Below are 25,078 nucleotides of genomic sequence, written 5' to 3' on the forward strand. Positions count from 1 at the left end.
ATATCTTTATAAATGTGGAATAAACACAAATTATAAAAGCAAAAAATAAATAAATAAAGATTAAAATATCTTTCTGACTTAGGTACTATAAATAATGTTTAAAGGACAAGGGACACACTGGGAGAAAATATTTTCTACATAGAATGATGGAGAAGTTCACAGTAAAGGAAATATAAATGTCCAAATAGCCAAAATATGAAGTGTTGTTAATATCATTTGTAATACTACTTATAATTAGAGAAAAGCAAATTAAAAGAAAATGTATAGTATAAAAATAAAAACCCAGGGCTTCCCTGGTGGCACAGTGGTTGAGAGTCCGTCTGCCGATGCAGGCTACACGGGTTCGTGCTCCGGTCCGGGAGGATCCCCTGTGCCGCGGAGCGGCTGGGCCCGTGAGCCATGGCCGCTGAGCCTGCGCGTCCGGAGCCTGTGCTCCACAACGGGAGAGGCCACAACAGTGAGAGGCCCGCATACCGCAAAACAAAACTAAAAACCCTACACCCCTATAACCCAGCAGTGTGACATGGGTATATATGCCCTCATGTGTACATCAGTGCTGTGACAGTGACTGGAGTAATACTGGAATAGTTAAACAGACCATGAAACTTTCACCAGTGGAATATTATGCGGCAGTTAAAAAGAATGAGGGAGATCTAAATATATTGATATAAGAACCTCCAAGATATAGTATTAGGTAAAACAGCAAGTTGTAGAACCATATTTAGACTATGACACCATTTGATTGTAAAGTCTCTATGTAAAATGAAATAGCTATTTCTACATGTACATACTTATGTATGTATGTACCTAATATTTAAATGAAGAGAAAAAAGATTTGGAGAGAAATATAACAAACCCATAATTGTGGTTACCCTAGGAGGGGGGCCTGAAGTAGGAACAATACAGATGGTCAGGGGGGATTTTAGCTTTGTCTGTGATGTTTGAATTTTTAGTTAGAAAATATGTATGTATTTCTTATGTAATTTGGAAAAACTGCCCAATTATTGTTTTTTTAGGTCACTTCTATTATTGCGCCACTAGAAGTAAAAGATTCTAATAAGCACATGCGCATGTTTAGTTTTTACCTATTTCCTCAGGATAAAATCCTAGAACTGATTGTTAGGTGAGAGAATAGGAATATTTTTTCAACTATTTAGAATGGATTACCAGACTATATAAGAGTCATTTCACTTTATAATGTCATCCCCAGAAGGCTCTACACTATGAACCCCTGGAAATCACTTTTTACTGAGTTGCTTTTTAATTTCATTCATTCTGCTTTTACAGAAGCCATCAAGTTAGGAAGATGCCTATGCAAGGTGGTGCTGCCTTTGCAAGTCACAGGTGTTGCTGATGTGTCTATCAGGTCTCTTAGCCTCTCTGCCTGCAGCTCCAGTGAATAAATAAGTCCAGTGCCAGTTGGGAAAGCTCTGTTTCCCAAGAGAGTCTGCTAGGCTTCCTCCTTCCCGGTAACAGGAACCATATACTTAATAGAATTGTTCCTTTTGAACTGGCTGCCAGGGAGCTCAGTGTCAAATCAGGAGCAAAATTAGGGAAATGTCTTATGGTTGTCATAGTTGCTGACTCCTTTCTTTAGTTCTTATTGCTTATGTCTATGTAAATTTTACTGTAAGTTCTAATAGTGCTTTAATCAGAGAGGTGACATACCCAGAGCTAGAGTATATATGCTAATGTTGTTAACTTAAATATGATTTGATTTAGAAAATGGTTAGCTTTTCAATCTCCTAGCCCCACATTCAGCTCATATCTTACTGTCCTTTAAAATTTATCTTCATTGTTACCTCTGGGAAACCCTCCCTAACCCTACCCTGGCTGTGTTAGAAGCCCTTTTGCTTCTGAAACCCCACTCACCCTTATCGAGGTCCAATCACAGGTTGCAGGAGGCTCCCTACCCCCTCCCTCTTTCCTAATTTGTACGGTATCAAAGTAGTGCACGCACAGAATTTAAAGCAGGGTTTCTCTGGCTTGGCATTATTGACATTTGGGGCAGGGTAATTCTTCGTTGTGCGGCTGTCCTGTGCACTGTAAGATGTTTAGCAGCATCCCTGGCCTCCACCCACTAGATGCCAGTAGCACCCCCATGGCCCTCCATTATAACAACCAGAAATGTCTTCAGACATTGTCACATATCCCTTGGGGGGCAAAATTGCTCCTGGCTGAGAACCACTGGTTTAACAAATCAAATAGTTTTCTAAGGTTTGTTATGAAAACAAAACTCCCTCCCCACTGTGACCACTCCCCAGAATAACAACTTTCAACTCTTTTAGCAGGTTCTCTTTACAATTACATCCACAGCACCCAACAACATGCTTCTATTGCTGCGTCTAGATATTTCTGTTTCAGGGTTTTTTAAAATTAATTAATTAATTTTTGGCTGCGTTGTGTCATCATTGCTGCGCATGGGCTTTCTCTAGTTGCGGTGAGCGGGGGCTACTCTTTGTTGCGGTGTGCGGGCTTCCCATTGTAGTGGCTTCTCTTGTTGCGGAGCTCGGGCTCTAGGCATGCCGGCTCAGTAGTTGTGGCTCGTGGGCTCTAGAGTGCAGGCTCAGTGGTTGTGGCGCACGGGCTCAGTTGCTCCGCAGCACGTGGGATCTTCACGCATCAGGGCTCGAACCCGTGTCTCCTGCATTGGCTCGATTTCTTAACCACTGCGCCATCAGGGAAGCCCTGTTTCAGGTATTATTTGTTGGTTTCCCACAAAAGAAGATGAGGATTTCCTCTCCTTCACCCACACACACATCCCCCTTCCCACACCCCACACCTCGTATACAACATACACACACCCACAGTACACATGCCCAGCAAACATCCAAACCACACACTTGCTATTCGCCCATCTTCCCAATCTTTACCATCATTTTTTTTTTTTTTTTTTTTTTTTTTTTGCGGTATGCAGGCCTCTCACTGTTGTGGCCTCTCCCGTTGCGGAGCACAGGCTCTGGACGCGCAGGCTCAGCAGCCATGGCTCACAGGCCCAGCCGCTCTGTGGCATGTGGGATCTTCCCAGACCAGTGCACGAACCCGTGTCCCTTGCATCAGCAGGCGGACTCTCAACCACTGCGCCACCAGGGAAGCCCTACCATCATATTTTTATGTTAGATCATTATTCTGTGTTGGCGTTATCATGACTATGTAAACAATAGTAACACAGTGTTTACACAGTCATGTTATTTCCGTGCTACCGTTTCTCTTTCTTGCACAAGATTTTATTTCCCTAGAATTAGTTATTGCCATTTAAATCATTTCCTTAGTTTCTATGTACTTATCAGTAATTTGACACCCAAACTCTCCCCCACTTGTATAAATCTCCTTTCAATACCTATGAGAACATTAGGTATATCATCAAGTTATCTTTCTGGAAAGTCTCTCCAGAGCCTTCTCAACTGCTCTCATCTAAAGGGGCCCAGGTATGGTCTTGGGTCCCCTTGTACCATCATCCTAAGATTCCCTTTGTCTCTCTCTTGAAAGAAAAAAAATTTTGGCCACACCTCGAGGCTTGCAGGATCTTACTTCCCTGACCAGGGACTGAACCCAGGCCAAGGGAGTGAAAGCGCCAAATCCTAACCACTAGGCCACCAGGGAACTCCTGAGATTTCTTACTTATCCATGGGGATAAGTCAGAGGCCACAATATGTGTCAACTCTTACAGGACAAATTAAAGACTCACAGAGGGGCTTCCCTGGTGGCGCAGTGGTTAAGAATCCGCCTGCCAATGCAGGGGACATGGGTTTGATCCCTGGTCTGGGAAGATCCCACATGCCGCGGAGCAACTAAGCCCACGAGCCACAACTACTGAGCTCATGCACCACAACTACTGAAGCCCGCACACCCTAGGGCCCATGCTCCGCAACAAGAAAAGCCACTGCAGTGAGAAGCCCGTGCACTGCAATGAAGAGTAGCCCCCACTTGCTGCAACTAGAGAAAGCCTGCATGCAGCAACGAAGACCCAACACAGCCAAAAATAAGTAAATAAAGATTCACAGAGCAGGAGTTACCCAAGAAAAAACAAAAACAATGCCAACATTTAGTTAAGGGCTCCAGGTGGCTTCTGGGGGGTTATAAAAGCCGAAAAAGAAGCAGTGCAACTGTTTCCACAACCAGCATTTACCCAGATCAGTTACTGGAAGTATCTGGTATAACATTCTGGAAACACATCCATCTACCTTATTTGAATCATGTTAACTCAGAAACCTACAGGGCTTGAAGATACACTCAGTCTGCTGGTATTTTCAGAGCAAGTAAACGTATCTTCCAGAAGCTAGAAGAGAATGCAAAAGGTAGCAGGCTAGCAGTCTGCTCCCACTAAAGGGAGTAACATAGACAGGTAGACTACTATTAACTCATATGATTGTTATCAGCAGGGCCATTTGAACCTTTTAGAAATAATATCAGAAAATGAGAGACAGGCTGTGTGGGACAACAGAGAAGTTCTCTCTCTATGGTGACTATTAGATGAAACTCCAAGAGGACAAAAATTATTTTTTATATCTCCAGGTAATGGAGTGGTAATAATGCCAGGTATGGCATGGTAGTATTGTACCATCAAAAAAGATGAGAGGGGCTTCCCTGGTGGCGCAGTGGTTGAGAGTCCGCCTGCCGATGCAGGGGACACGGGTTCGTGCCCCGGTCCGGGAAGATCCCACATGCCGCAGAGTGGCTGGGCCCATGAGCCATGGCTGCTGAGCCTGTGCGTCCGGAGCCTGTGCTCCGCAATGGGAGAGGCCACAACAGTGAGAGGCCCACGTACCGCAAAAAAAAAAAAAAAAAAAAGACGAGAGTGCATTATGGAGCACCGAAAAAGAAGATGTGTTGGGTGGAGACAAATGTAAATCAGGCTCTCTGACATTGCTGAACTGCACGTTTTGGGCAACGTAAGCCATCCATGCTCACACATCTGGTCACAGCTGGCCAGATCAGCCAGGGCAGCTTGTACATTACTCATCTTAAGACACAGGACACTTGTTTTCAAGCCATAGAAATATATTCTCTGCAGGAGTCCTCTGGGTCTAGTTTTAGCTAAGTTGATATTGTCAGCAAAGTATAGAGTAGAGAGTAGGGTGGGAGGAGAGACAATCAGGTACAAGGTAACATCTGCCTGCTGCCCACATTCAGAATTTGGGTTTTTTCAGCCTGGGCCCACTGTAGTCAGGTCCTACTGTGGATGATGAGGGGTCAGGGTGCCTCTGACAGCTGCTTCCGCCCTTGCTGAGGCTCTGACTTTGCATGGTTGCTGTGACAGCCACCCTCTTTGGCTTGAGAAATCCTCCCAGCTCTGCCTCCACTCTGTTTTTGATGCTCTTGTCCTTGTCTGCTTCCCCCAGCAGTTAGGCTCCTGGTGCCCCCACTGTGTCCCATCTACCTTGCCCCTTCTGAGGGGCTGTGCCTTTGGATAGTGCATCTGGCTCTCAAGCCACTCTGGACAAGAGGCTGCCTCCTGAGATTAGTGCGACAGTGTTTATGGAGGGCCTGGAATGTGCTGGAAACTGCTGAGTGTAGGAAAATAGAGGAATAAGACAAGATGCCTGATTGGGAGTTTAGTGGGACACAGACATTCAGATGGATAAACGAGACATGGTAGTGATGGGGAGACAACAGAATGAACCACTGAATGGGGGGGCCGTGGGAAATTGTTTGGAGGAATCCCCTTTTCCCTGCCACGTGCACCACAGGGATTGAACATGGGGTGACGAGGAGGGGTGGCAGGTTGGTTTGGGACACGTCTTTAGAGGGTGTTGAGGAAACAGTCCCTTTCTCCAGCCACAATCTCAAGGCCTCCCAGCATGCCCCACCCTGGAAGTGTCAAGAGTGGCACCTTCTTTAGTCTAAGCCTACCCTTAGACACCACTGGCTGGGGATAGTGCTTGCTGACCTAGCAAAACTGAAGGGTGTGGAGCCTCACTGTCCAGGGATCATTGACATAGAAGATGGGCAGTCTCCCTAGGTAGGCAATGGGAGGCTCTGCTATGACCAAGGGGACCTGCACACACATGTACAATGACTCACTCCCAGCACTAAAGAAAGGAATGAAAGAAGAGCCCCTGTCAACCCAAGTTCAGAGACAGTGGCAATGTCAGAACGCCTTCTTCATGCTCTGCTTTTCTCTAAAGACTCCCCCGGCTGACACTCTGAACTTGTCCTTGCTGGGTACAAATCCCCTTCTCAATGCACACCTCTTCTCATGAAGCCTCCGTTCCCACTCAGTCACCATCCTCCTCCCCCAAACCAAAGCCACTCTGGGCTCACCCTGTTGCCTTTCCAGGTGCAAAAGAAATCCATGAAGGTAAAAAGACCCTTTCAAGGGGGTTTGAGAAAACCCGAGAGTAAGACTCCAACAATATTAGTCTCTTGCCACAGTCTGAATAAGAAAATGAATCAAAATCAGCCAGAGCAGGACCAAGAGATCCAAGAGAAATCCACCACTCGAAGTAATGACTGGTAGAGACAGTAACTGCAGAGCAAAGCCAGAGACTCCAGAACTATCCTCTGGTCTCCAATGGCCCAGCTAGCCAACCACAGAGACTGAATCTTTAACAGGGAGGGTTAAAACAAAATTGACAGTTTGTGAAAGGCTCCGTCATCCAGGGGATGAGTGTGTGTCTCTGCAAGTTCTCTGCTGATGGGGGAGGAAAGAAAGGAAGAGGCAGGTGTGTGACAAGGAATGGAGGTGGGGTCCTTCGAGGTGGAGGACCAGACTGGGTCCTTCAATGTCCAAAGTCAGCCAGACATTGGGAATAAGGACTGGGTGAGCAGTGAGCACCTGAGACAAATTCCCCCTTAACACTTTGTCTCCTGTGCAAGGCGGAAAAAGGGCTCAGCACTACTGCTTGGGCTGGGGAGAGGGAGCCCAGAGGAGAGGCATGATGTGTATGGGGTGGCAGGGCACCCACCAAAAAGGCACACAAATGAATTGCTCCCACCCAGCCATCTACCTCTTAGTGGTGTGTGTTGTAACCTACCTTATGCTGTAAACAACTAAAGACCCTCAGAAGGGACAAAAACTCGCCGTACAGAAAATCACCAACCCCACCCTCCATAACAGTGTTTGGAGGCCACACATCCCACATAGATTAGGACACCTTCCTGCTAAGTGACTTGGAGTCATGCAGTGGCCTATCCAGGTCAGGGCAGTGGGGATATTTCATTCCCTGTAAGGGAATAAAGGGGAACAGAGAATTTTAAAACAATAATAAACCTGAGTAAATCCAGGCTTGTTTTTATTGCTACTATGCTCTAGGATTTCTAAACAATGTCAGTGATAAACTACTCTCCCTCACCAAAAATTGTTCTTTTCTTTCCGAAATTGTTTGTTTTCTTACAGAGAACGTAATTTTTAAGCAGCTCTACTGAGCAATAATTGAATTACAATAATCTGTACATATCTAAGGTGTAAATTTGCCTAGTTTTGAACCTATATACACACCTGTATATATATCAACATAATCAAGATAGTGAATATATTCATCACCCACAGAAATTTCCTTGTGCATCCCCCTCCCTCCTCTCACCACCTCCCAGGGTGTTAGGAGGGGTGTTTTGTGATGACTAAGCCATCCCAGGGCTACCACTGGCTGGAGCAGTAACTTGATGACCAAACAAAGCTGAAGACTGTGGCTCTCACTGCCTAGGAGAAGGTATACGTAGGGAGATCAGGAATCCTGGCACAGACCACTGAGAGGCTTCAGCATGGCTGAAGTTACTGGCAAACCATAGGAGTTTAACACAGATATGGACCAACCAACCATAAGTACAAAACAAACACAAGCGTGGAACAACTACCCCTAGCACAGAACAACCAACCGCAGTTGGGGAACAACCAACTACAAGCACAGAACAACCAACCACAAGCAGGGAACAGCCGACCACAAGCACTCAGGAAAGGACGGAGGGGATGACCCCTGCCAATACAAGTGCAGAGACAGTGCCAAGGTGTGAAAGAGAGCCAAGTGGGTAGAGATGCCCGCCAAAATTTCCTCTGAAACATCCATCATCTGTGCAAGAAAGTACAAGAGAGAAACCAGACCAACAGCATTTGTTACCACCAGCTGATGAAGAGAGTGAATGAAAATAACAGACAGAATCGGCTGACGCAGAACCAAGAGACCCCACCCTGGAGAACTCCGTCCATCCCAGTGATGCACAGTGTATAGAGAGTCCTGGGCACCTACAACTATCCGCTGCATCCCCAGAGGAGCCAGTGGAGAAATGGCCACCCACATAGAGACCAAATGTTACACCAATAGGGTACACAGATTGCAATTATTAAAATAAAATCAACAAGATATGAAAAGGAAATAAAAAGAAGAAACTCCTTCTGGGAAGTGACCTCCTGCATCCTATAAGTCTCATCTGTCTTCTGGATTACAGGCTAACATCTAAGGACCAGTGCTGTGTCTTTTTCAACTTTGTATCCCTTCCTTGACCTAGAGCCTTGCAAGATAACATTTAAAGAGTGCTTACTACCTGCCAGGCACTGCCACCTCATTGCTCCTCACAACACCCCTACGAGGATAGTCCTATTATCTCTGTTTGAAGATAAACTGAGTCACACAGGAGTTAAGTGACTTGCCCAGGCTCACACAGTAAGTAGGGGAATCAGGATTTCAAATCCACGCAGGCCAATTCCAGAGTAAGTGCCTTTAACCACTGGGCCATGCTGCCTGCAAAACAAGCTGTCCACACATATTTACAGAACCAGAAAAACGTGTAAGTGCACAGGGCTGGCTGCCTTGGGCAATCTCTTGAAACTTAGGGTCCACGTTGGGATTCAGAGGATCAAGATGGAGATGTTCAGAAATCAGAGCTCTCAGGGACGCCAGCATCGCCTAAGTAAAGATACTTCTGCTGGCCAAGTTCACTCGCCTAGAAAAATGCAAACCATGCTTGATGTAAAGCCTTGACAGTGCTAAACACATCTAAAGTGCAGTTAACCACTATTTACCTCAAAACTGAAGCCATATCCTTCTTGATGCTGATGTTACAGGAAACAGAATTAATCAGCAGCACTTCACCGTGACTGAGATGATAAACAAATCCCTGTGTCTTCTAAAACTCAAACCCACTCCATTTCTGAATCCTTTCATGGCTGTTTTCAACATTCTGATAAAATTGTGACATAGAGTCATCAAAATGTGTCAGCGGACACACATGCACATACACACATGTATATATAAAGTTATGCCTTGTACACGGTTATTGTGAATTAGAAGGAATCTTGGGTCAACATATGAAGGAACCGAGGCTTCCCGAGGAGCCGGGCTCCAAGTGGGTACTGAGCGGGCACTCCCAAGACGGTGTCAGAGGTGCAACCCTGGAAGTGGATCCCACATGGTCACTTTTCAGGTGTTTATCAGCCATGCCATTTCACATTCTCAATTTCTCTGCCTGGTTCTGTCTACTTCCCGGAAGTAAATAATATTAAAAACAAGGATGAGAATCAACCCAGTGGGCAGAACCCATCCTCAGCACACATCACAGATGTCCTGGTTCAAGACCACCTGTCACGACTCACAGACTCCAGCTCATAGATGAGCCCCAGGAATAGCCACTCTGAACTCATCCTGTACCTTTTTCTCAGGATCCATGCCACTCCTCTCCGTGAGGCAAGGGCACCCAGGGAGTAAGTTTTAAGGAGGTGCTCACTCTTGCGGGCTGACCTTGAACTGACACAACCCTGAGGGTGAGAGCCTCTGTGAGAGGGAGCTCCTCAGAGCGGGTGCCTCCTTCAGTGTTGTGCCCTGGGCATATAGCCTTGCTGTAGTCCTGGCCCTGATGACCCTTCTCTAAGTTCACAGCATCTCAGTAAATGTGTGTGGAATGATACACAACCTCATGCCCACAGAACCTGGGGTTCTGCGTGGTCCAGAAGCACAGGCTCTGGGTTCTGAGATTGCTCTGCTCCTGGCAAGCTGTGTGATACTGGGCTAGTTCCATAACCTTTCTGAAACTTCTGGTTTCTCATCAATAAATGAAGGTAATTCCTGTCTCCCCTGCAAGGCTGTAATAAGGATTAGCTGAGACCATGTGAGTGGTGTGCTTAGGGCAGGGCTTGGCACTCAGACAATAAAAGTGTTATCATCACGGCTCACGGTGCTGGTGACATCCTGATTCACACTGTAGGGTCAGTGAAGACATGAGCTCTAGAAGGTAACCTTCCAATGTCTTCATTAAAAACAACTTATCACTCTGAATGCAAGATCATCTTAGCTTCTTACTGTGCTGAAGTGGAACAGTATGCCCGGCATTCACCAGTGACCTGGTCTCACTGCCTAGCAACGCACTTCCTGAAAGTCTTACAGGGTCCAGAGTCCAAGTATGCCAGAGCCTCAGACAAGAAGTAGGAAGGGAACCTCAGCCCAAGCAGACTACCCAGGAAGGAAAGAAGGCACTGGAGGAGGGGGAGGGGAAGGAAAGTGGGGCTTACTTACTGCTTTCATTTTGTGGATGTTGGACCAATACTTGAAACTGCAGCCGGAGGATGCCTGGATTTTGGGTATCTTGGTCACAGCCCTGCAGAGAGAGGTTGAAGCTCCCGGCCATGTTCCCAGGCTGCCTGTCCTGCAGCTTGAACACCTCGGGGTTGGTGGTGGAGCCTGGGAGGCAGTACTCAACCCGCTCCTCCTTCTTCACGCAGTTGGAGACACTGAAGTGGAGGAAGGAGACGCTCGCCCGCAGGTGCGCGGGGATGATGAACTGCCACGTCATGAGCTCGTCCTCAGGGAAGCCGTCCGGGTAGTTGGCAGACATCAGGGTGGCTGTGCCTTCACCTTCAAACACAGATTCGATGATGCACAGGCCTGTTGGGGGTGGAACCCGAACGAGAGAATAGGAGGTGATTAGACCCTGCCCTGGTCATCCATGGGTGGGGGGACAGGGGTTAGAGAAGAGGTGAAGGTGGGTCTTAGGTCCTGAGCACTGGGTCTGGATATGGCATGTTTATACTCAATTCAAGGTAGACAGTGAGAATGAGGATACATCAGTGGTGTGTGAGTATATGTTTAATAATCAACCCAGCAGGGGAAAAAAATAAAGCCTTAATTTGTACTGTCTACCCACTTCCTTGGTGTAAAGACTCCCACTATAGCTGATTTCAGGCTACCAACAGGAGATGGATGAACGTGGAGCTGGAAGCAGATGGACAGCCCTCTCACCATCACACAGGATTTTCACCATACAGATCCAATGGGCATACCTAATTTCAAAGCATAAATAGTAAAATGCGGAATATTAACTAGGAAGTGATGAGTTTTGAGTACTTATTACCTTTGTTCCTAAACTAATTTATTTAATTGTAAGTTTATATAATTTTATTTTTAGTAATGGCTCTGTTTAATACCAGCTCACAAAATTCCAGAACACTTAACAAGTGGCACTCATGAGCTGCTGTGGGCCAGCTCTGGCATACAGATACAATTGTATCTGGCATACCGATACAATTCTAGAAACGGTGAAAGAGACAGAAGACAGGAAAAAGACATGAGAAACAGAGTCATTAAGGTCTGTAGAGCCAGTCCCATTTCATTTCTTGAAAACAAGCCTCACATACAAAGGACAAAAGAAAGAGTCACCACCTGGTTTGTTTAACCGAGGAGGGTGGGTTCACACCAGGACTGGCCCACATGCTTACAGAAGAGTGGGACTTCCTTTAAGGTATTCAGATGGAATCACACAATTGCTGACACCTGACCATTTCTGATGGAGAGCAAGGGTGATTTTGTAGGTTTCAACCTCAGCAAACAGAGGGGAGGGCATGGCGAGCTCACGTTTTATAGACGACCGGTTTGTGATGCTGAAGCCGGAGAAGTTTCTGTTGTGGAACCACGGGAGTGCCAAGGCCATTTTCACTCCCTCTTGCATTTTGATCCGGGACACAGTGCCGTTGCTGCAGAAGGTTCCAATCCTGACCATCGTGGTGTCAACGCGGCTGCTGATGCTATGAGTGACTCCGTCCGGGCAGCTCTCCCCCGGCCCGATCTGCCTCAGGCGAGGGAGGGAGAACTGCAGTTCTAGACCGATGTTCTTGTTAGCTTTGACATCCCAGATGAAGGTTCTGTTGAGGGCGGGCAACACCGACATTGAGGGCTGAAGATGAACCTCTCCAAAAGGACATGGACCTGACATGCAGTCTGAAACACAGTCACAAAACAATCTGGTCACAAACGCTACTGGGCCACTCACTGCCCCTCCTCAGCCCCTGTAGTGAACTCTCTGGAGGGGGGGTTTTCTGGGGGGCCCACCCATCTCCTGGCTACATGAAAGTTGGCTGCCAATGGCTCACTGGATGCATCCCTCTCTGGGGAAGAGCCTTGGCTGGAGGGAGCTGCCTTGGGGCAGAAAAGCCTGAGAGGTTTTCTGGCCCCTGACTCCCATCCCTGCAGGGAGTGTCAACCCACAGCCAATCACTGCCAACGCAGGAGTGAAAAGCCTGACATCCCTGACTCACGTGACACAGCCTGGCAATTGTCACTCAAGCTCCAGATCAGCCTGCAGCTAAAACCACATCTTTGCTTTGCTGTCCTCATTCTACCCTGCTTTCCTCACTTCTTCACAGGTTTCTTCCGAGGGCACTCTCTTGATTCATGACTTAAAGACAAGAATCCCCATGTCAGGCTCTGCTTCTAGGGAACCAGACCCAAGTCACCTCCTAACTACAAGTTTCCCCGGCTTTTTGAACGTTTGCTTTATTCTACTTTGCTTTTACGAAAGACTTGCATTGGTACTTGTTTCCGCTAACCAAAATAAATCCAAAGAGAATTTTTGCTTTTATGAAAAAAGGTGGAAAGCGAAAAGAGCGTGCAGTGTTTGTTTTGCAGGGAGCCATTACAGAGGCAGTGGGTACCCCGAGAGTGGCACCGCCAAGCTCCTTCCCCGGGAACGACACAGCATCTCAGCATCACGCTGCTACAGCTCTGAACTCTGTCCGTGAGCATTTGTGCTTTATTTCAAATTACTTTGCACAGCCGTTAGCAAGATGTGTCCTAAGGTAATTGCTTCTTTGACTTAACGCCATTTTGGCTTGTGAAAAATGTCATAGGAACACTCTACTTTTGGGATAGCGCAGGTCGGGGAGGGGGGACCCGCACTGTTTTCCAGATTAAGCTAGTCCAGTTGGTGGATCTCTGCCCAGGCCCTACTGGAAGCCAGAGGGAGGCCCCTTGCAGTGGAGCCTGTGCTTTGGGATACATATTCTACTTCCTCTATACCGAAAAGAGTCATGATTTCTCAATTTTTAGGGTGCTGCACCAAGCTCTACCTTTTAAGACTGGTTTTCCCATCAACACACTCATCAACAGACTGAGTACGCTCTGAATGTACAGCCCCTTAATGGCTGGAACCTGGAGGCAAGGTCATCTTCTTGCCTCCTGGCTTTAATGCTGGTGTTTTATTTCCACTGCAGTTGAATTTCTTTTTCCCAAAGGCTAACACTTTTTTTTTTAAATAAATAAATAAATTTATTTATTTATTTTTGGCTGTGTTGGGTCTTTGTTGCTGTGCACGGGCTCTCTTTAGTTGCGGCAAGTGAGGGCTACTCTTCTTTGCAGTGCATGGGCTTCTCATTGCAGTGGCTTTTCTTGTTGCAGAGCACGGGCTCTAGGGTGCGCCGGCTTCAGTAGTTGTGGCTCGCAGGCTCTAGAGCGCAGGCTCAGTAGGGCACACGGGCTTAGTTGCTCCGCAGCATATGGGATCTTCCCTGACCAGGGCTCGAACCCGTGTCCCCTGAATCGGCAGGCGGATTCTTAACCCCTGCTCCACCAGGGAAGTCCCCAAAGGCTAACACTTAATGACATCCTTTGACGTACTTTGTTTCCTAAGCTTTTTAAAACAAAGGGAGAAACGTTTCTATCAGGGAGGCACTAAGAGAAAGCAGGCAGCCTAATAGTGAGGCTTTTGTTGTCTCCAGCAGGGAATCTGAAAGGTGCAATGGACTTTGGCCACTGTAATAATACTCTGCAAGTCTTTATTGCTGCTCCAGTGGAGTATTTGAAACTACTGCCAACTCGAAATGGAATTATGGGAGAATTTCAGAGCTGTCTAGGACCTCTGAGGTCATCACGTCAAACCTCTAATTTTTGCAAAGCAGCCCTGGAGTCTGGGTGAGTCGTGGCACTCGCAGTGCACACGCTCCTAGGACAAAAGCCCAGGCTGTGTTTGGTTGACTTCCGTTCTTGCCAGTGCACTGCGTTGCTTAACCAAGAAAACAAGGTTAGATAACAAGGTGACAAATGCAGCTAAAATTAGATTTTGTGTGTAGGTAAGGATAGTACCTATTTTTTGGAGCTCGTGGAAACTTCATTGTTTCTATCAAGCCATCTCTTTCATAACTTTTCAACTACACTTCCCATGTGCCCTACTGGGTTCTGTGTTCTTGTGGGATCACTTAACCCTACTAAGGCAGTGGTTCACAGCCCTGGTTCCACACTAGACTCACTTGGAGGACGTTTAAAAAATACACATGCCTGGGCTACCCAAGCGACTCTGATTTAATTCCGTACCAAGTACCAGGAGTCAAAAAGCCCCGTCTCTCAGCCATGGCTCTGCCACCAGCCATGAGACCCTGGCGGTGTCAGGTTGTGCGAGCACTTTTTAATTTGTTGCTAAGAGCTTTGTTTTCAGAATGGATACACAAGTAAGTGTAGTCAAAATGATGGGCATGCCTCCAAGTTTTCTGCTCCCCATCCAGTGCAAAAATGTTAAATAACTAAAATGATTCCTATCCAGAGGACGGAGAAGTGCAATTTCTGAAGCGATTCACACCTCATTTTCCCCAGCACAGACTTCTACTTTCATTAGCTTTAATGGGGCCATACAAGAAGGGATGACATTGTAGTCAATTATACTCTAAAATAAAATAAAAATTTTAAAAATAATAATTTAAAAAAAAGAAGGGATGACTGCAGAGGGGCTAAACTTTGAAACTTTCAGAATGTTTATTCAGGAAAGGTTTTTAAAAACAAGAGGCAAGCAGAACACTGAACTTGATTCCAGTGTCTAGATTTATAATCTAAAATTTTTATTTTCATAACATTTTCGAAAATTGTGAGCATGGGTTTTTATTATATGGTAAACTGTGTGTGGTCTGTGTGTGAGACTGGTCTCGTGAGATAAGATTATGGTACCCTTTTCCTTTTTTTTTTTTTAAATAATATTTATTCATTTATTTGGCTGCGCCGGGTCTTAGTTGCGGCACGTGGGATCTTTGTTGCGGCATGTGGGATCTTTTAGCTGCGGCATGCAAACTCTAAGTTGTGGCATGTGGGATCTAGTTCCCTGACCAGGGATCAAACCCGGGCACCTTGCATTGGGAGGGTCGAGTCTTAACCACTGGACCACCAGGGAAGTCCCATTACCCTTCTCCTTTTTCAAGATGGCAGTCACTTTCTTGGCTTAATTGATTGTAAAAGTAATGCATGCTTGTAAAAAAATGACACTAGAGAAGAACAGAAAAAAGACAATGAATGTCACCTGTTCCCCTCCCCTACTCACTACAGAAATAATATAAGGCTAGCATTTTGGTGTTTAACCCCCCAAACTTTGGGCCCCATATGATTATGTGTATTCAATCAAGTGGGATTAAACTATACAAACTATTCTCCTACTAAAAGCTGCATTGTTTTCAATGGAACAAAATGACCTGGGGCATCTTTCCATGTCAAATACATAGATTTACTTCATTCTTTTAATAGCAACACACTATTCCTTTGAGTTCTTAAGTATATCAATAGTCTTCTCAGCTCTGTAAAAGCTTCATTGAGGTTTTAATTGTAATTGACTTAAACTCATACATTAATTTGGGGGAGAAATGACACTTAAAAAATACTGAGATTTTCATCAAGTAACATGGTATATCTCTCCATTTATTTACATCTTCTCTTTGGTCTTTCAGTAAAATTGTGTATTTTGCTTCATATACATTCTATGTATTTATTAAGATTAAATACTTAACTAGAACTTTTGAATAATGGTGACCAAAAGCATTCATAGTGAGAATCCTTATGTTGTTCCTTGATTTATTGGTAACGCTTCTATGGCTGGCTGTTAAATATTATTTGCTATCAGTTTTTTTTTTTCCTGGCCGCACTGCAAGGCATGCAGAACTTTCCCCACCAGGGATTGAACCCATGCCCCCTGCAGTGGAAGCATGAAGTCTTTTTTTTTTTTTTAATTTATTTTGTTTATTTATTTTTGGCTGCACTGGGTCTTCGTTGCTGTGTGCGGGCTTTCTCTGGTTGTGGCGAGCAGGGGCTACTCTTCCTCGCGGTATGCAGGCTTCTCACTGCAGTGGCTTCTCTTGTTGCGGAGCATGGGCTCTAGGTGCACGGGCTTCAGTAGTTGTGGCACGTGGGCTCAGTAGTTGTGGCTCACGGGCTCTAGAGCGCAGGCTCAGTAGTTGTGGCGCACGGGCTTAGTTGCTCTGTGGCGTATGGGACCTTCCCAGACCAGGGCTCGAACCCGTGTCCCTGCATTGGCAGGTGGATTCTTAACCACTGTGCCACCAGGGAAGTCCCTGTTATCAGTTTTTGACAGATACAATTTATTGGATTAAGAAAACATCCCTCTATTTCTGGTTTACTAAGAGTGTTTTATTAAAAACATTTAAGACTATCTATTAAGATGATCAAATGCAGTTTCTTCCCTTTCACCTAATCACACAAAGCAGTACATTAAACTTCCATCTTCCAATAAGCTCTCCTGCTCTTGTTGTTTTAGTCTTTTAATGCAATTTTTTGGATTTGATGTATTTATATTTTACTTAGGATTTTTTTGGCATGTATGTATATTCATAAGAGATTGGTCTATGGTTTTCTTTTTTATGTGGTGGAAGATTTTGACATCAGGGTGGTAAGAGCCTTATAAAATGAACTGTGAACCTTTACCTCTTTCAATGCTCTAGACTAGGGTTTGGCAAATGGCCAAATCCAGCCAAACACCTGTTCTTGTAAATAAATGTGGGATATTCATTGCCCATTCGTTTATCTATTGTCTACGGTTGATTTTGTGCTGTAACGGCAGAGCTGAGGAGTTGTGACAGAGACCATCTGGCATATAATGCCTAAGATATTCACTCTCTGGTCTTTTACAGAAAAGTTTTGTCAACCTTCCTCTAGAATGGTTTAAATATCATAGAAATTATCTGCTATTTGGAGTTTTATAGGACTCCTCTATGAAAGCACCTCTAACTAACCCAAACCCTGTTCTCCTTCACATTGGACATTTTTTCCAATCTCCTCCTTGATAATTTTCTTATTCAGGTTTCCTCCCTTTCTTTGAGTCAGTCTGGCTCATTAAATTTTCCCTGGAAATCATCCTGTCATTCAGATTTTCACATTTATTATCATAGTCTCTTACAATTTTAGCAATCTGCTTTGTATACATGTCATTAAACCCACATTTATATATTCAATGCTATATATCTGTAATTTCTCTTTCTTTTTTCCAGGAGACTAGTCAGAGTCTGTCTTTTTAATTGGTCTTTACACAGAACCAGGTCTTGGTTTTAGTTATCAAACACAGTTTTTAAAACTGTTTTTTTTTTGTTGTTGTTGTTGTTTTTTGTTTTTGCTGTATATGCGGGCCTCTCACTGCTGTGGCCTCTCCCGTTGCGGAGCACAGGCTCTGGACGCGCAGGCTCAGTGGCCATGGCTCACGGGCCCAGCCACTCCGCAGCATGTGGGATCTTCCCAGACCAGGGCACGAACCCGTGTCCCCTGCATCAGCAGGCAGACTCTCAACCACTGCGCCACCAGGGAAATTAAAGTACTTAAAAAACAGTTTTAGTACTGGTTTTTAAGTACTTTAAAACTGGTTTTTAAGTACTTTAATTTCTAAAACTGGTTTTTAAGTACTTTAATTTCTCCTTTTATTTTTATGAATTCCTTCTTCTTAAGGTTTATTTTATCCTTTTTCTTCTCCCATGATCTATTGCCAATTCATTTATTTTCAGTTAAAGGTGAAGTTTTCTGAGTATGGCTTTGATTAGATCAAAATAGTGTTCTCACTGTTATTGATATATCTGTTAGTTCCTAGTTGGCATGCCACCCTAAAATGATTGGGAAAGTATACCTTTAATTCTTTCTGCCTGATTATTGTTTCTTATGTCAATCTCCTATCTCAAATTATGATTAATAATACCAGATATCTGTAGTTTGTTGAATTCTGGTGTGTCATGCACTCTCATTCCATAATTTTATTTCTTCCTCAAAACACCCCTATCGGTTGGCGCAATGATTCTTATATTATAGACTAGAAAACTAAATCACAGAGCAGTTAAGTAACTCATATGAAGCCATGCAATCAGGCCACATGATCAGTAGCCCTGGCACTTGAAGTCAAACCCAGCTCCCTCAGCCTGCAAAGCTGCTGTTTTTCCCCATTGTGCCTTGTGGACCCATTTCCCCACTCTTATCTCCTCAACCTTCCAATCCTTCTGTCCTCCAACTCCCTTGACTTTTGCTCCTGCTCAGCCAGATGTTTTTAGCACATCAGACAGAGCATCACCTGAGAATCCGTAGCTCTGTTACAAAACAGTGTGGCATAGTGGTTACTTGGGTTCCCATCTTGCTGCTACACACCAGCTGTGCCATCTTAGGCAAGTTACTTTCTTTGAGAACTTCTCCTAGGGCTGCTCTGAGGATTAAAAAACTGAAACCATGTAAAGCACTTAGAACTGTGAATGGCCACATAAAAGCTAAAGAGAGTGCGGAGTTTCAGAACAGATCTCACCTCTCTAGCAGTAGAGGCTGGCTTAGCATGTAAAAGAGAGGCAGGGAGGCCAAACCGTCCATGAGTGCATACTTACCAATATTCTTCTGGATCTCGATAAAAAAGTGATTCTCTGGATCCTGGCAGGTAAAGGAAAAGACTACTGTCTCTCCGGCTTTGATGGACAATGGGGTTACTAATCCTTTAGAAATGATGTGACATAGGTTCGCTGGCCGAGTTGGGGCCCCAGGCTTTATGAGGACTGTAATGTTGCTTCCACGTGGCAGAGCAATCTCATAAGTTTCTGAAGGAAGGAAGAAAAATGGAGTGAACAAGATGATTTAGGGCTGCCAACCTGCTGCCGTCCCCTCAGTTGGTCCAGGAGGATGACCTCCTTGACCCCTTTGTTCCTTCCCCCGGGTCTGAGAAGTGGGATGATGCAAAATGAAAGTATCATCCTCACCTGTGGGCAAGAACCCAGCCACTGAGGGCTGGGCATTGACACGCATCTCTCGTTTGGCTGATTAATTTTTCTAAAAATTCAAAACACTACACCACATCCTAGGTGTCTGGAGCAGCATGTTTTCAGATACCCATCTGTGCCATATTAAATAGAGAGAAACTGCCACATCTCTTCACAATATGACTGCAGGTGAAAGTCCACACACAGAAACCGTCTTTCTGTAGAGAGACATGCTTATCTGTAAAGAGCTGCTGTCCCCTGCCCAGGCCACTTCATATGCCCTGTACACACATACATGCAGTAGTGGAGGCCGGGAAAACTTGCAGAAATTAGATACAAACATATTGTGTCAATGAACGTGGAAAGTTAAAGCCAAACAATGCTAATACCTCAGAATGGGGCTCAGCAAAATAATTTGAACAAACATTATCAAGCAAGAGAGATGGAGGTTGGTTACCAAACAGAGAGGTGGGTGCACACCAGTCGGGATGGGGCCCGGATTCACAAACAAGCCCAGTCTCCTTCCCATTACTTTTGCTTTATGGATTTTTAGGTCCTCTCAGACCAAAAGGAAGAGCTACTTTTCCTCTTAGTAGCCACTGTCCCTTCCCTGACTTGGGTTCTGATTGTAGTCGCTGGGTGGCTGATGGGCTGGGAGCAGAGGATGGGAGGCTGGTTGTCTGGCGGAGGGAATCATGGGGCTCATAGAGAGGGGCTGGCGTCGATGCCTCTGTCCCACCGTGTTCTGCACCAACAGCTGGTCAGCACCTGTTATGGCGCCTTGTACATGGAGGTGCTTGGTAATTGTTTAGCCGGTAAATAGCAATTTAACCAAAAGCTTTACTTTTTCCCTTCCATTAAAAAATTTTTAGAATCAAGTTTATTGATATAATTTACATACATTATAAAAGGACCTACTTAAGAGTTTTGACAAATGTGTGTGCACATGTACACCACCAAAATCAAGATATAAAAATATTCATTACCCCCAAAAGTTCCCTCAGCGCCCTTTGCCGTCGACCTCCACTCCTGGCCCCAGAAAACTATAAATTAGTTTTGCCTGACTTAGACCTTCCTGCAAAACAGTGTGCTTCCTTACTCCCTTTTGTACCTGGCTGCTTTTGCTCAGCGTGTTTGAGAGTCAACTGCATGGATCAGCAGTTTGTTCCCTTTTATTGCTGAGTAGTATTCCACTGTCTGGAGAGACTTCAGTTTATTTATCCAGGCACCTGTTCAGTGACATTTGAGTTTTTTCCAGTTTTTGACCAACCTCGTGCTTCCATTTTACCAGAACTGCTAGCCTGCTCGAGAGCTGTACTCACTTCTCCTCCCACTCAGTGCATGGGCGTGCCCGTGTTCCCACATCCTAGCTGCTGTGTGCGATCAAATGTTTGGATTTTTGTCAACCTCCTCTTGTACCCCTCTCCCCCACCATTCACTCTGCGCCAGAGTGGCCAGCCAGCAGCTCTTTATATAGGGTGGAAATTGATCTCTCAACCTGTGATAATGAACTGCAAAAATTTCCTCCGGGTCATGAGGGAAGAACTTTACCCTCTTTGGGCCTCTGTTCCCTCATTTGTAAAATGAGGGGATTGGGCTAGAAAAGCTCTACCTTCCCTGCCAGCTCATCTATCATCAGTATCCGAGGAAATAAGAAGCGATTTTGCAAATGTAAGTATTCCCAACTATGGCCCAGCAGTGACACATCTCTCAGAGCACAGGGGCACCAGCACAGCTGGCTTCGTGACTTTGTTTTCAAAAGGGCTCAGGTTTGCATTTTTGGAGCAAGACTTCTTATCTCTCTAACCTCAGCTTGTACCCCTCTCCACCTTGGTCACTGTGCTCGGGCCATCTTTGCCTTCTTTCTTGAACATACCAACCTCAGGGCCTTTGCATGTACTGGTCCTGATTTCTAAAATGCTCTTTCTCTAGCAATAGCTGGCTCCTTTTTGTTATTTGGGTCTCAGCTCAAAGATCACCTCCTCAGAGCAGTCTTCCCCGACCAGCTACCCAAAATGCTCACCCCACCCCTACCCCAGCCGTCCTGTACCTGCTTTCCCTTCATCCCTGCTCTCTTCTCTGAGAGGACCCGTGTTATTTGTTCCCACCTCCCACTATCAGAATGCGAGTTGCTGCCTACAGGAAGGCAGCAGGAATTTGCCTGTCTTTTTTCAGTGGTAGTCTCAGGACCCAAACAGTGCCTTGCCTGGTGCCCACATGGAAGCAGAACTGATGACCCTCCCAACAGCACCATACAAAATCTCCACATTCTTGTCTTTGCTGCATTTAGTTTCTCATAGACTTACTACCATTCCTGTGTTTCAGTTTGGGCTATAAATCTTGGTGGGAACCAGGGACTCTGAGCTTTTTAATTAATAGCCTCAGAGAAAGAAAACATTCTCTGAGGCAGAAGTTTCTTTACTTGAATGCTTCATCTTCAAGCAGCATAGTCACTAAGAATCTTCTGAGAAAGATCGGAAGGCCCAGGGGTTCTTTTAAGATACCAGATTAAAAATGGGTCCAGATGCATGTTCAGAAACACAGTTGTCAGATGTATATCTGAGCTGAGTACGTCAACCCTTGCGTTCTCTTTCTGTAATCATAAAAAAGGTCTTACCATGTTATCTGTAAAAAATTATTGGGGTACCAGTCTCTGAAGGCTCGGCACGCTCTCCCGTGGCCTCCAACCCTGGGTCTCCAGGGGGGCTAATTCACTGTCAAGTAAAGCTGTAATCCATCTCGGGGCTGCAGCCTGGCTGGCTAGGTTACCAATTTCTTTGTCATTTCTCCTCTTTGGCAAAAATATTTTAAAATTCCTGATTCTACAATTATGATTACTGTTACCTTATTTTTGGCTGCACCTCACGGCTTACAGGATCTTCGTTCCCTGACCAGGGATTGAACCCAGGCCCCCTGCAGTGGAAGCTCAGGGTCCTAACCACTGGACCACCAGGGAAGTCCGGATTACTGTTATTTTTTTTTAACATCTTTATTGGAGTATAATTGCTTTACAATGGTGTGTTAGTTTCTGCTTTATAACAAAGTGAATCAGTTATACATATACATATGTTCCCATATCTCTTCCCTCTTGCGTCTCCCTCCCTCCCACCCTCCCTATCCCACCCCTCTAGGTGGTCACAAACCAATGAGCTGATCTCCCTGTGCTATGCGGCTGCTTCGCATTAGCTATCTATTTTATGTTTGGTAGTGTATATATTACTGTTATTTTAATTGAGCGTTAGACCCTAAACAGATCAGCGGTTCCCTAAGGCTGGAGGTGGGGGGAGGGGATGGAATACAAAGGGGCAGAGGAGACTTTGTAGGATGAGAAAACCATTCTGTATCTTGACCATGTGGTGATTATAGGTTGTACACAAATGCCACAATTCAGCAAAACTGTGCACTTAAAATTGGTGAAGTTTATTATGTTTAAGTTACACCTTAATAAATAAGGGGAAAAAAGAGGGGAAAAAAACTTGTGCTAGAAAGATTGTATTTCTACACAAAGTGGCACTTAATAAATGAAAAAAGGAATAATCATGACCACAGTTAAAATATGGTTTAATAATATTTTGAGGTGGGCCTAGTTTCTCCCAAGGTATGTGTAATAATTTCAAATAGCTGTAAATTAGATTTTGAGAAGAAAAGGCTGATCTTACTAAAATTTCTCCGTTCAGTTCTTCTCTCCTGTTTTCAGCCAGGTCAGTATCCCAAATAATTCTGCATATATGACAATCTATTCCATTATCAATGACAGCCAAAGAAAAATGTACAATCTTTTTTAGAAATTCATTTTTTTTTCTTTTAGAATCTGAAATCTTCCATTCATTCAAACATTTTCCGGGTTCATATTATGTTCCAGGGATCATCCAGGGTGCAAATATTTAATGACAAAAAAAGCCCTGGAGTTCCTGCCCCCTGGGAGTTAATAGTCTAGACTAGGGGTTTCTAAGTGGTCTGTGGAGGGCTTTAAAAATGAAGTTCTAAGTTACAGTAGGCCCAACATGGGACCTGGGAATCTGTATCGGAACCACTTTTTTCCCCCCTATGGTGGGAGGTAGGGATCCCTTTTGTTTATTTTTTCCAGATGGAAAACCAATTGTCCCAACTCTAATGACTGAATATGCCAGTTCTTCCTTCATGAATTGTTAATGCTACTTCTGTTGTTTATATTTTTTATTTGGGGTCTAAACAACCCAGATTTTCATCCAAACTCCTTTTGGAAACAAAGCAGATGAAGCCTTGTAAGGGTTAAATGACTCACTTGGGGTGGACTTTTAACATTTTACCATGTTTCTTTGCTCTGACTTTGAGAAGACCAACCCAGTAAGTTCTACGATCAGGCCACAGTTCATATCTCTCCTTCAGTGCCTCATACCAGAGAATCCCCACCTGGCTCAGAGCCCAGGGAACACTAAAGGGCTTATCCACCTTTGCAGCAGGAGACCATTTATATGACATGCTGTTTCCTAGGGTCACAGCCAAGGCTACATCATCCATTGGACTTTCATTTTCAACTGTCCCTCCTCATCCTCAATGATAAATATACCAGCTGGAGGGGGAGAGCCAGAATGAGAAGATAATGATTTAACCATGTATACACTTGAAATCTGGACCCTCCTTACTGAGCCCCCACTAGAGGCACTTATTCTACTGTAATAAAAGTAGCAGAGAGACCCCCCACTGCTTGAGTAAAATCACTTATAACTTATTTATCACAAATGCTTAGAGTTTGAGAACGACATCTTGGTTGCACATTTTTCCCCTCTTCCCCACTCACCACCATTAATCATCCTTTGAAACTGAAAATTCCAACACTGTAGAATAAATCTCAGCCTCCTGCCACCCCACCCCTACCTCCCAGTCGGGCTGGCACATCTGAGTGCTTGATAAATGTACTGTAATTTTAAAAAGATGGATGGGCGTTTTCTTCTTCAACATCTTTCTTTTGTCTCCCTAGGAACTTGGTATTTCATTGGTCTGGTATTTTGGAAGACCTATTACCCAAGTTCACAGAAACCCAAAGCTCCAGATTCTGGCGTGATTTTGAGATCTCACAGGCTGAAAGAAATCCAAGGCGACCCTCACATTAGCAGCGCGTGGGCTGTCGGGCTGGAGAGCTTGCAGGCACCACACATGGGCACGTGAATCACAGCTCTCATCTTCAGCTCTCCTGCCTTCCGACCTCTCTTTATTAGGATGCCTCGGTTAGTTTCTGCCTCACCAGCGGCTTCTCGGGCGGGAATTTCCAATTGTTTTAATCACCATTCATTATTCGCATATCACAGGATATTGTACAAACGCCCCTGTTATTCCTTTTCCCTGCCATCCTATGTCTTTGTAAGGGAAGTAAATGCAAGGAAGGGGGTTCAGCAGGAAGTTATCTGTTCCCAGATGTGTCCAATACCGGTTAAAAGACTGACAAATGTAATTTACAGTTTCTTAGACGGGTCAGAACCTGCTGTCTCAAAGCTGGGTGTGGTTTCCTGGGACACTCTGCCCTCATCCACTCTCTCTGCCCAACGAAGATGAGCAGAATAGCTCCCAGCCAGGGACTGGACACAGCCTGGGCACCAGGAAATACATATGAAGACCCATGGGACGAATTCCCAGGATGTCGAGGACTCAGACTCAGGAACAAAGCAGTACGATTGTGAATCAGCGCGGCCGATCAGTCACAGTCTGCGTGGGAGTCAGATTCCAAAGCAAGCCCATAAGGAGATAATCACTTCCAGGGAAATAGCCCTGTCCTCTCTCAGGAAGACGTCACACTGCAGACCCACATCGCTCTCTCAAGGAGTCCATGGGGCTGTGACTGGTGTCTGCTCCCCCACAAAGCAGATCCCTGCTTCTCAGACTGAACACCAGATAAAGCACTGATTTGATTTTAGGGACCAG

At 45.0% G+C, this 25,078-nt stretch overlaps 1 protein-coding gene across 1 annotated transcript in view; it reads right to left on the reverse strand.

Annotated features, from left to right (window-relative positions):
- Positions 1-25,078, reverse strand: part of CDCP1 (CUB domain containing protein 1) — a 57,930-nt gene that overhangs the window by 12,944 nt on the left and 19,908 nt on the right. Inside the window, exons 2-4 of the mRNA XM_060109783.1 lie at positions 18,815-19,021; positions 11,781-12,143; positions 10,446-10,814 (exon numbers count right to left, since the gene is read on the reverse strand). Coding sequence (XP_059965766.1) covers positions 10,446-10,814; positions 11,781-12,143; positions 18,815-19,021 — 939 coding nt within the window. The remainder of the gene's footprint in view (positions 1-10,445; positions 10,815-11,780; positions 12,144-18,814; positions 19,022-25,078) is intronic.

Source organism: Mesoplodon densirostris, chromosome 10 (assembly GCF_025265405.1).
Source record: "Mesoplodon densirostris isolate mMesDen1 chromosome 10, mMesDen1 primary haplotype, whole genome shotgun sequence".
Taxonomy (NCBI): domain Eukaryota; kingdom Metazoa; phylum Chordata; class Mammalia; order Artiodactyla; family Ziphiidae; genus Mesoplodon; species Mesoplodon densirostris.